Here is a 16,400-nt window from a genome sequence, read left to right as displayed (position 1 = left end):
GAGAGGGGCTGAGGAGAAGCGGGAGGGAAGGGAGCCAGGATCTAGAGGAGGAGCTGAGTGCAGAGAGGCGGTGGGCAGGGGCTCAGTCGGGCCGGGAGCTGACGGCCGCCGGAGCGGCGGGCAGGAGGCGGCCGGGGCAGGTGCGGGAGGCGCCTGCAGCCACAGGGCGGCAGCCGCCCGCGGGGCCGGGGGCTCGGCTGGGCGCGGCGGCGGCCCCCGGGCCCTATGGTGCCGCGGCGGGACCCGGCCCCTGCTCGCCGCCTTAGAAAGGGGCCCGCGGAGCGGCGCGGGGCAGCGGAGCCTGCCGGCCCCGGCATTCGCCTGGCATGAGGAACCTGCCGGTCCTCCTCCTCTCCCTCTGCTGGAGCCTGGAGCGGGTAAGTCACCCCGCGCTCGCCGCCGGGAGCAGGGTAAAACTGGCCCCTCCAGACCGCGGACGGGGTGACCCCTGCGGCTGTTCCCGCCGCCCCAGTCCCTGGGGTGCCTGCGCGGAGCCCCGCGGGCTGGGGGTGCCTCACAGCTTCCCCCGTTCCCGGCCGCGGCGGCGGGGGGCTCAGCGGCAGCCGTAGCAGGTGCGGACACTTCGGCCCCACCGCGCTCACTTCGGGAGACAAGCGACGCCCGCCGCTCGCCCTCACCGGGCGCCCCGGGCAGGGCTCTTGCAGAGGGGAGCGCTCCTCAGCCGCCACCGGGCCGGACGCGCAGACGGGGGGCGCCGGCGCCCCGCACGCCCGGGCGGTCCTCGGGGGCCGGGACGGCTCCGCCCCGGCGGGGCAGCGCGGCTGGGCCCGTCCCCACCCCGGCGGAGCGGCGCTGGGGCGGCCGGGCTGTGGGTCGGGGGGGGCTTTGCTCTGCGCTGTCCGCCGGAGCTGTCAAAGCTCTGCCCGTTGCGGCTGGAGGATCGCTGGCAGCCGTCATGTGGGGGAAAGCTGCCGCGTGGTTAAATTCTCCTACCGCCTAACAACGTGCAAAGCACTCAAGAGTAGCAAAGTCGTCAAATTTAGGGCGTCTGTTGTTAACGTGTTTGTATTTTTTAAGCATCTCTTTGGTTATTTGTAGAACTCTGTAACGTTGCTGGCAACGCGATTTACGAAAAAATAAAAAAATCTGCCCTATAAATGTTTCCATCTTTTTTTACTGTAAGTTCAAAATAACATCGCTTCCACCAAAAGTCGGGAAGCTGCACTGAAGGTAAATGTAAGCCGCTTTTGTCAGAAGAAATGTTTTTCCAGTCAAACTGCTTTTCTGGATGACTGTGAAACTGCTAAATCCGCAGGGAGACCCCCCAGCCAGACCCCCGGCTCGCTGTGCCTGAACCTGTGCAGTGTGCTCAGTACTCGGTGGTTACAAAGGGTATCCTACCCTTGGGAAAGCAGAGGGAAAGGTGGATGAGCACCAGCCCTGAAAGGTGGAGAGTGCCCTCAAAATCCATTTTGGGGTTCTTGATGTGTTTAGGGATGTGGTCAGTGCCACAAAGTCTCGAACCCTAAATCTCTTTAGCTTGGTGAAGTACATGTGAATGAAACGGGTGTATGTATTAGAACAAAGTATGTTACAGTGCGGCAGGTGTCCCAGGTTTGGAAAGTAATGCCTTACCTTTGGGTCCTAACAAATTTATATTCTCAAAGTAACCATCACTATTAGGTCACTGGTACTGGGAAGCTTGCAGTTCTTTTGGAAGTATGAGAGACAGAGAAGTCACTTTGGCAGGTTTCTTAATTGTAGTAGCTGCTTTTATTTATCCCTCATTTAATTAACGTTTATATTTACTGGCATCTAACTTTCCAAGACCCAGTAATTATAATACTTTTTGATGAGTAGATCTACTCTCAGTTACCAAATGTTTCCAACAGGGAAAAAAAATATTAAAAAACTGTTACGTGAAAGGGAAAATGCAATTGAAACTATTATGTATACATGGGACTTTATTTTACATGGCAGCTATCTTGCAAGTAGATAATACATAACAAAACACATAAATTTTCAGTATAACACAGAATTTCTTTTATAAGTATTAGAAGTCCTTATTTCTGTTAAGGATTTGTACAAATTCACTTTAAAAAGAAAAAAAATCTGCCCTGAAAACATACAATTTCAATAGTCAATGTAGAGAAAAGATGGGGGAAAAGGAGTAAGGTTCTGATGTTGTAGATGGTGAAATGAGACATTTGGAGAAGAGACAGATTTTCTTGAGTTTTCATAAGAGCTCCTGCTGTTATGCTTATGGCTATTACACTGTATTTTTAAAAGTTGTGCAAATGGCTTGCCCACAAGGAGACTGCAGAATAACTAGGTCCTCAGTCCTAACTCTGGGTCCTAGTTTCTGGGTCAAAGATCACAGCTTAATTACTACCATTTAAAAAAAAATACTGTCTCATGAATCAGAGATTATTACCAGATCCTATTATTAAGTATCTCCTGAAAAAAAAATTAAGACAGAAACTTGGAGAGAGCCCACACTTTTCTTGGTAACAAGCATGAGGGTGACTGAAGTATTGCATATTCACATTTTATTTCATTATGATGTTATTTCATTTGAGCTAATCTCACTGTCCTTTCAGCTCTGGTGAAGTTTCCTACTGTCCCATTTGTCACCTGCTACAGTCATTTCTCCCATGCAGTCCCTTACAGACTCCATGTGTTTCTCATTTAGGCTCTGTCTGCCTCTTTGAATCTACCTGTCTTCAGTACAACTTCACAGCGTCTTGTTTCTTTCCCCTACATCCCTGTCTCTTCCTGTGGACATAAATAGCCTTTTCTGAAAACCAAGGAACTGGGGGCAGGGCTCTAAATCAGTTAAAGGCAATAGTGCTTTCATTTTTAAAGGAGTAGGGTTTTCTTCCAGTGTAGCGCTTGCTTGAATCAAATAATCATGTTCTGGGGCCTTCAGGAGATAAAATATACATGGCTGAAAAGGGAAGAAAAGCAAAATTTACCATGTCAAAGAGAATGCAGTTTGATCGGTTTTAGTGTTCTGTGATTTGTATTAAACTTTCAGCTGCCTAACTTACTACAAAAGCAAAAAAAGCAAACGTGTTTTCTTTTTCAGTTTAACTCAGTTTTTCTTGGAGGAAAAAGTCTCATGAAACAGTATTGGTGAATGCACTAGAAAGTTAAATATTTTCTTGTAAATTACAGTTGGCCTTGAAATGCTACGGGAAGGACCAGTGAATGCTCTAGTAGCTTATTTTAACATTTTGTTTTGAAAAGTCAATGTGTGAGAAGCTAAAATGGGCAATGACTGTGTCTCTAAAATGCCTAGCAAATACTTGGGCAAAGCCAGTGCCAGTTAAAGCTGTGGCTTTCATTATTGGTAGTTGCATCCTTCATAAAGCATTTTAATTCATCTGTCGAGATCCTGGCCTATTTTTTAATTTGACACAGGTGAATGGTGTCCATCCGGAGTGCAGATTTCAGCTGGAGATTCACAAGGAAGAAACAAGGTGCATGGAACTTCTAAAGAATGTAAAGCCGGTGGACTACAAAGGTAAGAAAAGATAAGCTGTGATGTAGGGACGACTGGAGTATTCAGAATTTTCTCCCTTTACCCTATTTGCTGTTGTGGTTGCAGTTGCCATATTTGTCTGTACTTATAGTTTTATGTATTTTAGAATTTATGCAGATTTTGCATTAAAGGTACACCTGCAGCAAACGTGTTGTGAGAGGTGTGCCAGGTGCTAGGCACACACTGGGTGGGACACTAGATGGGAGCAAATGCATTCACATGTTTTAGTTGTTGCTGCTAGTATTTTCTGACTAGTGGAGAAGCTGCAGGCTGGTGGTGACAGGACCAGCAGAAAGAACAAGTCTGAAGAAAGGCTGAAAGCCTTGGATCCAAGCATCTCTCTCTAGCTATGGTCAGAAGTAAGGTTACAGTGGCAGGAATAATCACTGGGTTTCCCAGGCAGAAGATGTTTCAGACGTAACATCAGATTCACACACAGAGTACCATGGAGTCATGCAGAGGGAAAACTGGAGAGCAACGTTACATCTCTGTTAGTTTATTGGTTTTATTTTCTCTAAATAGAAAGATAAATATATACATACAAATATGGCCAATTGTAATTTAATAGAAGAAAGAAGGAAGATGTAGTTTATTATTTTTTAACTTTAGATTTTACTAATTTCCTTGCTACATTTTCATGACTATAAAATAAGATTATGAAAAAAATGACATTTTTTCTTGGGAGTTAGAGCTACTGATAGAGCCATTTGATCAGCAAGCAAAATATGAAGGCAACAAACAAACCCAGACAGCCAAATGAAAAGCAAATCTGTAACATTAAAGTAACAAGGGAAAAACTTTGCTAAAAATTTTTGGCTTTTTAGGAAAGCTGGAAGCGTGTATTTATTTTTTAATGACAAAGGTATTGATGTTTTATAATTAGTTACCGTTCGTTAAATTGTATGCCAGAACTTCTGAGCAGAAAGGAGTCTCTACACACCTGCTGGTGCGAAAGTAGAAGTGCTTCTTGGAGTGCTTCATTTGCTGGTGACAGGTGAAATACTGAAAGGAAGGGTGGACTTTCAGTGAGACTTAGATAAAGGGGAAAGAAAGTTTAGATCTAAAGAAAACTGGATTTTTTTTTCAGTTCAAACTACAATTTCGATTTTTACAAAGTAACGTCACACCTAAAACTAATTATTAAATTTCTGCTAAATGATCTTTAAGTGGCTGGAAGTATTTAATTTCAAATTGGTTCCACAAAGCCCTAAACCTCATCGGTGTCCTGCCTTTTGCTATGGTAGTCCAGGTATGTATAATCTCAGAATAACTGGGCTCCTTGGAATACCACAGCTCTTGCAGTGCAGTTGTTTTCCTTTGGCTGAACTAGGTGATACATAGTGTATTTGTTTTTTCATATTCGGTCCGTTTTGAATGTGCTCCGAAGATTACTATGGTACCTCGGGGACCTGCCATCTGCGGTGCCCTTTGAGCATAAACATGAATCCCAACTCACGATACTTTCTCCACCTGTCTTCTTGATGTAAATGTGTAACTCCCTCAGTGCATAGTCTGGTACCAATTTGTATACACTAAAATAATTAAAAGGATCATCAGCAGTTTGTATGTTATGATAATTCCTCCTTTTTATTACTCAAGATCGGTAATTAGAAAAATTATAATAACAGTTACAAATTTACATGGAGATCTCTCCAAGCAAAATCTTAGTGGAATAAATCTTCTACATTTAAATTTTTTTATTTATATGACTGGTGAAGAGAGATGGCTGTTAAATAAATAACACTGGTGTAAAGCCAGATGGAGAAATAATTAGTAGCCCAGCTTAATGAATTAAATCTTGAATTAATAAATTCACTGTTGGCTATTATACAGCTTTGAAATTCAAGCTTTCTTCAAGATCCACTTTTGTGATCCAGACTCTGGCCTGCTCCAAGGGTATTCTTGTGATGCACACCAGTTTTATTTTGGGTTCCCTAGGGGAAGAAAGAAGTTTTCTGTCAAAATTTTCTTCACAGCCTCTTTTCACTGGAAAAGAGGGGTGCCTCCTGAAGGCAAACTGCTGTGGAAGAACTTCACGTCTTAGGAAGAGACAGCGTGTCTGATGGTGTTGATTCAGCCCCGCAGGTAGTGATAAAACAGCAGTGGAAGGACTTACACATTTAATTGAATGCCTGGCTGAATCTAGGGGTATATTTCATTTTGTCAGAGACATAAATAAAGTCCCTGTGGTAATGAACCCTTAAAAACTGTATGTTTAATGTTACAGGAGAATTTATCCTATGTTTCACGTTACAGATACCTTTACCAAGAGCCTGTTCAGAAGAGCCTACATTAAATATATGCATTTGCATTTCCAAAAATACCCATTCTCTATGTGTCCTTATTTTCCTGATAAACTCTCTGTATTCATACAAAGATGTGAGGAGTATTTTGAACAGAGACTTGCAGATTGTCACAGTGACACTCTGACTGCTGATAAAGAAGAATTACTAATGAAAATTGGCAAGCTGGAACTAGTCCAAGTCCTGGCTCCACACCTAAAACTTGTAGTACTTTTGAAACATAATTCATTACAAGAAATTCACAAATCCTATTTCACTTTTTCCTGAATTGGAAAGGTGGTTATGCAGCCTTTGTCAAGCTTTTCTAACTTTAGTATTTGCTACCTGCCTTAGAAAAGCTATCATGAAATCTATGAAGGTCCTGTCTAGAATTTGGAAATAAAGGTTTACTGAGATTTTCCACTATCTCAGTGAAAGTCCAAGGCCTCCCCTATCAATGTAAGTGGGATTTTTTTCATTAAATTCTTGGGCACCTGAGAAGCCTTCACACCTCTGTGTAACATGCTCCAGAATTCGGCTGGCGTGCACAGCTACTGAATTTGAAGGATCCAAATTTACGGGACAGGCAATTTCTCCTTTGTCATAGATGCCAATTACGTATTTAATACCTTATCTAATACTTCTCAGCTCCCAGTTAGGGAGACATAAAGGAAAGATTTAGTGGTGATTGTGGTTTGTTTTGTTTTTACGTAATAAAATGATGTTACCTTACCTGAGCTGCCTCATTACATGGGCTGAAGAATTTCACTGAGTAATTTTTGGAGCACACCTAAAATCACTGACTATGAAATCTGTGAAGGACTTTCTGACTTCATGGCTGAATAAAGCAATAGTGTGTTTTGCAGGGAAACACTGTATAAATACTGTGTAAACATCCTTTGAACAATGCTAAGGATATGTTAAAACTGGAGGACCCAGTTTGTCTAAATTCTGCTCATTTGCCAATGCCAAACTGTTAGACATCTGGACCTCCTGCTTTGCACCCTTTGGGGGATTTTCAGGCATTAGCACATACTCTTCCATTAGTGGAGAGCATTACACTCCATTTAGGGAAGAAAGTCATTCTCCAAAGATCTGTAGCAGTGCCTTCCTCTCTGTAGTGCTCTAGCAATTCTAGTTGTTTATCTTATGAAGACTGCATTAGCTTCTGTCTGCATTTATTTTCTTCTTTGCTTCTATAATTTGACACCTGAGGTATGGATGCACCTTAGCTGGAAGCCTAGCAGAGATTTTTTTTTTGCATACTCATTTTTGGAGGGCAGATGAATTGCATTCTAAATAGCTTATAATAGCTACGAACTTTGATGTCTACGTGGAAAAACACTGGTTTACTTTTTACTTACTACCCACAGCTTGTCCCAATAGAGAGGTCCCAATAAAAGTGATTGAAAATACATAAAAATTTGCCCACTGCAAATTTCTGTCTTTATTATTTAGAATTTTTCCTTATAAAGTAATTGTCTCATTTCTGTTCACCTTTAGTGAAATCTTATGGTAAAAAGTGTTAAAACTCAGTCAGTAGACTTTATAACAGGGTTCTACAACAAAAAGTTTGAAAAAGATTTTATTATGAAAAAATGAAGTCTAGGATTTTTTTATTCATTTTGGACTGAGTGGCTGCACAGTTATATGAGTCTTCTTGGCTCTTGCTTTCCAAAATGTGTTTTTGTGAGACCCCATATGCCAGATGACATTTTTAATTTTAGATATGACATCTTAACTTTGAGGAAGGGATGTAGATGGAAGGAGAAATATCTTTGGAAGAATTTCATAAATCTCTCAGTGAGGCTTCATAATGCAGCTAGTAATGGGAAATTAAAACAGACAGGACTACCAAAATGACACTCTTACTTATTCATAAATTTAAAGAAAGAGGGACCAATATTGCTATATAATCCAGTCTCCTGGATTAGGCTGCCAGTAGAATTTCACTCAGTGATTCCAGTGCTGAGCTCATGATCTTGTGAGTGAAACAGAGCACATTTTTCTGAAAGCTCTTCAGAATAGTGGGATGCATATTCAAATGTTGGACCCGTGGGAAGTTGTCCAAAACTTAGTTTATCCAACTAACCTCTGCTGTTAAGGTTATTTCTCCAGTAAGAAAGGTGCCTGTTTTGCTGTCCAAACCCACACGTACGCACACACATATATCTCTGTATTGCACAAAAGGACTGACGTAGTATAACAAAACCAACATGACGATCACTCTCGCCTCCATGTCAGTAAACTGGAGACACACAAAGCCAGATGAGACCTTTCTTTTGTTACATGAAAAGGAATCTCTTCAAGGTTTCCCCTTTCTTAATCCACCCAATCTCGTCAGGGTCTTCTGTCAGTTTTTGTTTGGTCTTTCAGCTATTTCCTCTGTAAAATAAGTCAGTTCAGGCTGCGATGCTCTTTAGTTATCTGAGGTAGCATTGAAAGTAGAATTACATGAGAGAGTGGGATCATGGAACTTCCTTTCATGTAGCAGCAGGAGCTCTTGGCAGGACAACTTTAGCTTTCTTGAATCTCTGTGCTGCTGCTTTTCTAGCTGTAGTAAGACATATTGCTACTTTTTGGTTCATGCGTTTGTTGTTTTTTTTTATGAGGGGAGCTAAAGGGGCTGCTTTGAATGTTTGTCTATTTTGGCTTCCGTTACTTGAAGTGTCATCGTTAATGACACTACATAAAACTGATCGTCCTTGTGGTGTTCACGATGTCTGGGCTTTGTGGAAGCTATACTTAATTATCTGAGGGCAGAAGAGAGGCAGAGCTGGCTCATCTTTTGAGGAGGCTGGGCGATAGGTGAGAAAGAACCTTGAATGAAAGGAGTTGTCTACTGAAAAATAACCAACAGGAAATCAACATTGAAGACCAAGAAAATGTCCTCATCAGCTCTATTCAAAAATCTGACATAATAAAGGTTACTAAGAGTGAAAATAACAAACTTTTTTGGAAAGAAGAAAGGCAATACGTAGCCACAGATACATTCTACAGTTTTGAAGGTCTGAAATTTCTACCCCCTCAAAACATGAATAGCAATTCAACAGTCAACATTAATAAATGGCATTTGGAGCCCTGAAAAGGAAAACTGCACAGCCAGTGAATTTATTGTGTTTTTCGAAGATTCTGAAAGAAATACTGCCCCGCATAGTTTTGCACTTGAGTCCTGATAAAGACAGCTGTGGCCATGGCAGCCCGCTCTCCATGATATCCAGAGTTCAAATACCACAAGGCAGCCACCTTGAATACCAAAGCACTAAAAAAGCTCCAGCTAATACAACAAATAGCACATGGGTTAGGCATAATCCAAACTAACGGAAATACGCGGTTCCAATACTTTACAGAGACCATTAGTATTTTGTGGTGGTTTATATAAACAGAAGATTGAGATTTAATAGTAGCTTTTAAAGAATGTGTAGCATGTCTAAATTGGAGCAATGCGAAGATGAAGGTACCTCTTACTGCTTTGACTATACACCCATTAATATCTTTGCACTATAATGGAAAATAGTTTTCTTATGGTAAGGTTAGAGTGCGGTCCAGTCATACAGAAGTAAATGCTCTTGCCTCCAAAGAACATTTTGAGTAATTGGAAAGCAGGATTTACTTGCTGAAGAATTTGGATGGAAATATGTTTTCTTTTTCAGAGGATTTTTTCCAAAGTTTTTAGCAATTTCTGTATTCCCTCATGGAACCCTAAAAATAGGTAAATTCCATTAAAAAATATAATTGGCTTATAGATTTTTGATTCTCTAACAGGAAACTGCTCTTCAGAAGAGAAATAAGGCATTTCTTTTGAAATATTTCATTTAGTGAAAAGTCAGTAGTACCCTAGAAATCTCGGTAAGCACATTTTTGCCATGCCTGGTAATAGGAGTGGCTTTTGAAAACCTATAAACTGCAATCATTTTAGGTGAATATGAGATAAACTCTAATGGTTTCATCATTCTGTGTAACTAGTTACACCTGATGTGTACTGTAGACTTCCAAAATTCTACATGCTGTGTAGGAGTAGTTTTTGTTGACTGGCAATTAAAAAGTTTACATTTGCATTTCTTCAGTATTCCTGACTAATCAGAGCTTGTATACACTACACAATTTCACAACAGCGCTTTAGTTCAACATAAGCATATTGGAGCTGCAGTTTGCAGCCAGTGTTTTGGTTTTCACACGGGTGCAGGTTGGCAGCAGAGGGGGATTGGGGGCTGGTGGGCAGAGCCTGTCCCACCAGCAGCCAAGGCAGCCAAAGGGCAGCCACGGCCAGCCCCAGCCCGGGGCATTGGGCACCTCCAGGGGTAGGGACAGCTGTGGACGTTAGCCTGCAGGGCAGGGCTCAGGATCTGGCCTGGTGCAGGGGACCAGGGTCGAACACAGCCCTAGGATGGCCGGGCAGGGCCGTAGTGGTGGGCGGGTGCCCAGGCAGAAGGTGGCACAGGTGCTGCTGTGGCAAAGCTGGTCAGGTGCCCCATACCACCGCTGGAGGCCCAGACCTGAGCTTAGATGGGACCCTGGACAGGGGAGTGAGGCGGGACAGGGACGTTAAGGCCTATTAGTGCGCTCAGGGCCCAGACAAAAAGTAGATGACAAATAACTTCAGCAAACTAGCTTGAGGCCATAGTATTTTTGCTACCGTCTTATTCCTATTACCACTTTAAGCAGTTTTGCTGTGGCTTTGCTTCCACTTTGCTAGCTCGCTATTTCTTTAGTGCCTCCTTTCCCTTTCTTCATTATTACTTGTGTGAAAAAGCAGAAAGAATTTCAGTCTGTGTACGTTCATAAATTCTCATGTAGTCTAAATAACATGCTGCGGCATTCAGACCTACAGTCTGGAAAACCTTTCCCGTAAGAGGTGAGATTGCTTCTGCCTTGTCAAGTAAAGTACAAAAAATCAAAATGTTTCCCCATTCGAAAAATAAACCCTTGACTAGCTGACAACTTTCTGGCTGATTTTGAAAGCACTCTCACTTTTTTCCATGTATCACACACGCCTAGGCAGTTTGAAAAACGCTAGGCCTCTCTTTGAATTGGAAATTTTTAAAATACAAATGCAAAGTGCCACCTAGTGGTTAATGTATGGATAAATGTATATATAAACAAAACTTTCCAGTACAAACCCAGTGTTACACATTTTTATAGATGAAGAAGCATGTAGGTAGGTAAGCAAACTTGTTGCTCAAAGACTGGCCTTCAGACTGCAGGGTGATGAATGCGTTGACCATGCTTATGTAAGCTGAAAAAAATGAGAAACAAAATGTAGTTTATAGTCTGTTATGTTTCCTTTCATTGTGAAGTTATCTGCAAAGGCATCACAAGCATTAAAGACTAAATATTCAAATAAAGTAAGTGATCTCATTGAAACTAGCGAAGAATAGCATCTGCAGTATCATCTGGAGGAACAGGAGGGAAGAGCAGTAGAGGAGTGACACTGTGGCCACACTTTTGAGCGAGTCATTGAGTAAAGGTTTTCTGAGAAGGTTGATTCTTTGCTTGGATATGCTGTGAATGACACACCAGAGAAATAAATGATGCAAATGAAGAGATTAAAAAGAGATTGCTGTATGTACAGTGCAGGAGTGTTCTTCTAGACACCACAGAAGCAGGCCTGAGGAGGCTGTTTTTTGTTGGGTTTTGGTTTTTTGGTTGGTTTGTTTTTGGGTTTGTTTTTTTTTTTTCTTTGCTAGCTTTATTAATTGGTAAAGAAGCCAGTAAAGAGTGTAGTAGTAGAGATGCCCAGAAAAAATTGAGGAGCTAAGAGAGACAAAGAGTTGGACTGGTTTTATAAATGTACATATCGGAGTGAAAGGACCAAAACGTTGAGAATTTATTGAAGCAGGATGCAAAACATAGAGATTAAATCCATTAATGAACATAAAAGTAAAAGGATAAAAATGTACATGAAAATACTTTTGGGTCCTTAAAATATTTTTAAAAGTATGATAAAATTGAAGACTTTATAGGATATAAAGATTGAAGCAATTTAAGTCTTATTTAAAATGTGAGATATTTTCTGTAGAATTATTGGTAAAATTGTTATTAGAAGTAAAACTCGAAACCTTATTTAAAGCTAAAGATAAAAATGTTTTGTATATTTGTTGATTAATATCCTTTGGAGAAAGTAGGAAACAGGCTTATATACGTGGGAGATGAGTGAAGTTTCTGGAGAATAAGAGCATACATAATGGTTTATATGAAGTGCAGCGGTGATGGATGACAGTCCAGAAATCCTAACACTGATTGAATTAATGGTTGGACAGAGAGCAGTAGACAGTGAGTGAGTAGAGAGGAGAATATCAAGCTTGATCAAATTAGATATTCTACGTGCAGAAAGAGACACATTTAACCTAGTATTTATTGCACCTTCATTTTCCAAGTGTAGGTATTTATAGCACTGTAGGCTGCTGTTGTAGTCACTGGGGGGAAACAGACAATTGTTGGGAGCAATTAATCTGGCCTGCTTTCATATGTTTTAGGATGAAGTGATTCCTCCTCTGCCATCCCCTGACAATATCACTTATGTCATTGTTTTAAAAGGGTACTGTGGTGCATAAAGAACAATATCTACTTGAAGACCTGTGAAAATCACCACGGTGTCCAGTTGTGCCACACGCTGAATTTCCAAGACCAGTGAGAAATTAATTGCTAATTCCAATTGTGCACAATTAAGCTCATGCTGTACAATAGAGATATGTTGTTGGAATGGAAGAGACAAATTGATGCAAGTGTAGTAATAATGGACTTGTTAATTGTATCCCACCTCTGCATAAGGGTATTTTTTGCTAAGAGAAGAAAAAGATACATGACTGCAATATTGTCATAACAGAGGAAGGGGAAATGAGGAAAGGTGTGGTCTGAAAGCCCAGAAAAGTGCATGTTGTTTAACAGTTGTACTTCTAGCAGCCTGTAGCAGTATACCAGTAACACTATCATTTCAGTATTCAGTCCTAGACCAGTTTTCAGAGGCACACTGTGGGCATTCAGTGAATATAAATGCCTCCAGGACATTTTAACAGTTTTCTCAGATATCCTGTACCATAATAAATAAGCCTGTAAATATACATGAAATGGAGCTTTATGTTCATCTTGGAATTCTGATGACAGCCACTCAAGTTTCACTCTCATGATTGCTGATGCATTTGAATGTAGTCTAGGTGTAAGAAGTACATCTTTTGTATTATTTCATCTATTTGATTTAAGGAGTCTGAAAAAGTATTCTCAGCTGTGCCATACATGCCTGTAAAGTCCTAAAATACTGAGGGAAAATTGAGGTAAAAAATACATGCCCCAGAAAACATTAGGGACTTGTAATGTTTTGAATATCAAAAACTTGTATACTGATTCCCTTCATGCAAGCTGGCTTCGAGATCTGATACAAATTGTGTTGATTAATTTTGGTGGGAATAGGACTTGGATCTCAGTTTTTCTGTGTAATATTTCATGTAATGGAAGACTGAGTAAGAGTTGTGTGGGATTTTGTGGAAAATGTAATAACAGAGCTCTGAAGTCCCATGTTGTTCAGATGCCTTCTAAGCAAAATCTTCACCTAGTTCATATAGCAGTGTAGCAAAAATTTATAAAAGCCTCTGAACTGTTTGCAGATTACTGTAGCAAATCCACCATCTTTCAGAGAGTATGTTGAACAAAAGGGAAAATTTGTGAAAGTAATCAGCTTTTATGGGTGTGCATGAACACTTTCATGACTCATCTCAGCTTTCACTTATTAGTGGAAATGGGGATGAACTAAAAAGGTCTGAAGTTGCACAAGATGCTAATTATTCTTGTGTTCTCCAGGGCTTGTTTATGCTGGCTCAGGCAGTACATCCATCAAAGCCAAAAGAGTTTCATTTTGTCGCTATAGTTCTGAGTGCTGGCAGATGAAGAAAATAGTTTCTTTGTCTCTCTGGTTACTTGTATGTCATGTTGTTGATGATGTTTCTGGCTTAAAATCAATTGGGGAGGAAGCATGACCTGAATTGGCTGAGGTGAACATTCTTTTACTTTGCATAAGCCCTGGTGCTGCATCATGAAGAGTTGGACTTTGTTTTGATCCAGTACTGCAACTCAGGAAGCACTTCAGCATGTTTAAGTTCTGTTGACTTCAAAGGATGTGAAGATGACTTGCTCACATGTAAACCCCTTAAATTATATACAGATGACCAAGTCAATATCATCTCAGACATGCTATAACTAATGATAAAAGACACAAGAGCTACAACGGAGTACCAGGTAGACAGGTAAAACAGAGCATAGATAAAACTCATGAGTTAATTCTTAAATAAATGTATGAACCACCTGTAGGGGCAGATAAATTAGAAAGGACAAACTCTGCATGATCAATGGGGAAAATAGGAGCGTATATGGAGTTCAAAGTGTGTTACACTCTGTACTAGAGGAACCAAAACAGTTAATCCTCTTCGGGTGACTGGAGAATTCGACAAGCTGAGGTTAATCCCACAATATTAAGAAAATAAGGATGGGGTTGATTGGAGTAAACACAGGTACCTAGAGTCTAGACTCTGCAACTGGATTCACAACTTCAGGCTTTTTGGGGAAAAAATAAGCAATTTTTTTTAGGTTCAAAATTCTGACCCATTTTAGGAGTTGGCTTAAGTTAATTTAAACATGAGTCAGCAGTGCACCCTTCATACACTGTGCTGCTGGTATATCAAGAGAAGCAATTGTCTGTCTCTATTTGACACTTGTGAGACTGCATCTCAGTGGAGTACTGTGTCCAGTTTTGGGCTCCTGTGTAAAGAAAAGCCATTAATTGGCTGAACTGAGGGCTTGGAGATGGCACTGGTATATGCCGTATATAATGACTAACTGAAAGCTGTGTTTATTTAACTCGGAGAAGAGTGATATGAGTGCTCTCTTCATCTACCTAATGGGATTATAGAGAAGATAGAGCCATAGTCTTCCCAAAGGTGAACAGAAAAACAAAAAAAACCAACCAAGAAACACAACAGAAAGCAATGGAAGCAACCTGCAGCAAGGGAAATCCTAATTAGATGCATAGAAAAATTCTTCATAGAGGAAGTTGTGTGTGTGCTGGTTGCCTAGAGAGGTTGTGGTATCTCCATCTTTGGAGATTTTTAATGCTTGGCTGGAAAAGAATATGTGAATATGGCAGTGTGTGTGTAATGAACATTTAGTACATTTCTTGCGTACCTCTTTGGAGGTATACAGGGCAGTGGAGGATAAGGCATTACAAAGAAGAGCAACAAAGCTGGTGAAGGGTCTAGAGAACAGGTCCTTTGAGGAGCAGCTAAGGGGACTGGGGTTGTTTCGTCTGGAGAAGAGAAGGCTGAGGAGACCTTGTTGCTCTCTACAACTACCTGAAAGGAGGCTGCAGCAGGGTGGGTGTTGGTCTCTTCTACCAAGTAGCAAGTAATAGGACAAAAGTAAATGGCCTCTTGTGCCAAGAGTGGTTTAGATTGGATACTGGGAAAAATGTCTTCACTGAAAGGGTGGTCAAGCACTGGAATAAGCTCCCTGGGGAAGTGGTTGAGTCACCATCTCTGGAGGTGTTTAAAGGAATTGTAGAAGTGGCTCTTAACAACATGATTTAGTGGTGGAGTTGGCAGTGTTAGATTTACGGTTGGACTCAGTGATCTTAAGGGTCTTTTCTAACCTAAATGATTCTGTGATTTTGTGTTATCTATCCACACAGATAAACTTTGTGAAGTGTTCCCATTAGTAAACCCTTATATTTGGTGTCATCTTTCTGAATATAGAACAGATGCTGCATTTAGAGCTGTACAATCCTAAGAGGAGTGAAGAAAGACTCAGTCCCCATGAACAAGTGACTCCTCTAGAAAATAGCATTTCCTTGGGAAACTGTGTAAAGGGGACTCTATGGAATTGGTGACTGAATGCAGCATTTGCCCCATAATCCTCCTCTCATCTTCTTTTTTCATCTCCAAACCCTGTTCTTGGTACAGCAGAGAGGCTTCCTTCCAACTGTTACACTTAGATGTCTTCCAAAGGAAAGGAAAGCCCATGGAAATGCTTTGCCACTGGCACTCCTTCATGCTGCATACAGGACATGCCCACAGGTGCAAATCCATCTGCCAGTTCTGTAACACATTCCTGGGTTCTCTACTTTACATGTACTTTGAATGTAACTAAAACTTTGAAAGTAGGGTACTAGACACTTTAAGTCAACACAAGCTGTCCAAGTTTAATTGCTCTAATGTGGTTTAGAACTTTTAAATATTCCTTTTTCAGCTTCATTTAACTCAGTTGGCTTGATTTTGGGCATGACCTCACTAGTACAGAGTAAATGAATAGTGAATTTCTATTACTATAATTATTGTGAAGAACAGTATTATACATGAATGTGAGCAGTTCCTAATCCAAGTTTCATGATCTGTACTGAAAGGAACAAACTGTCTGTTACAGTTTCTAATAATCTTATGGAGATAACACTGGTAGGATAAAAGTTTCGTTTCTCTCTTTAGTGCTAATTAAAAACATAACTTGTCAATTGTCAGTTGCCTTATTTGAAGACATAAATGCCCAGAATTCTGCACAATTTATTTTTTTGAGATAACTTGAACTAAGACAATATGAGTAACATTTCCTTACTTTTTTCTCGTAATTCTTCCTAA

General features: G+C 40.8%; 1 protein-coding gene across 2 annotated transcripts in view; it reads left to right on the top strand.

The window, feature by feature from the left end:
• Nucleotides 1-57: 57 nt before the first annotated feature.
• Nucleotides 58-16,400, top strand: part of VIPR2 (vasoactive intestinal peptide receptor 2) — a 61,998-nt gene continuing 45,655 nt past the window's right edge. Inside the window, exons 1-2 of one of the 2 annotated variants that reach the window (XM_055708733.1) lie at nucleotides 58-377; nucleotides 3,385-3,487. In XM_055708733.1, coding sequence (XP_055564708.1) covers nucleotides 327-377; nucleotides 3,385-3,487 — 154 coding nt within the window. In that variant the 5' untranslated portion in view covers nucleotides 58-326. The remainder of the gene's footprint in view (nucleotides 378-3,384; nucleotides 3,488-16,400) is intronic. The other variant, XM_055708734.1, reaches the window with a different exon arrangement.

Source organism: Falco cherrug, chromosome 4 (assembly GCF_023634085.1).
Source record: "Falco cherrug isolate bFalChe1 chromosome 4, bFalChe1.pri, whole genome shotgun sequence".
NCBI lineage: Eukaryota > Metazoa > Chordata > Aves > Falconiformes > Falconidae > Falco > Falco cherrug.
This window is presented reverse-complemented; position numbering and strand designations above follow the sequence as displayed.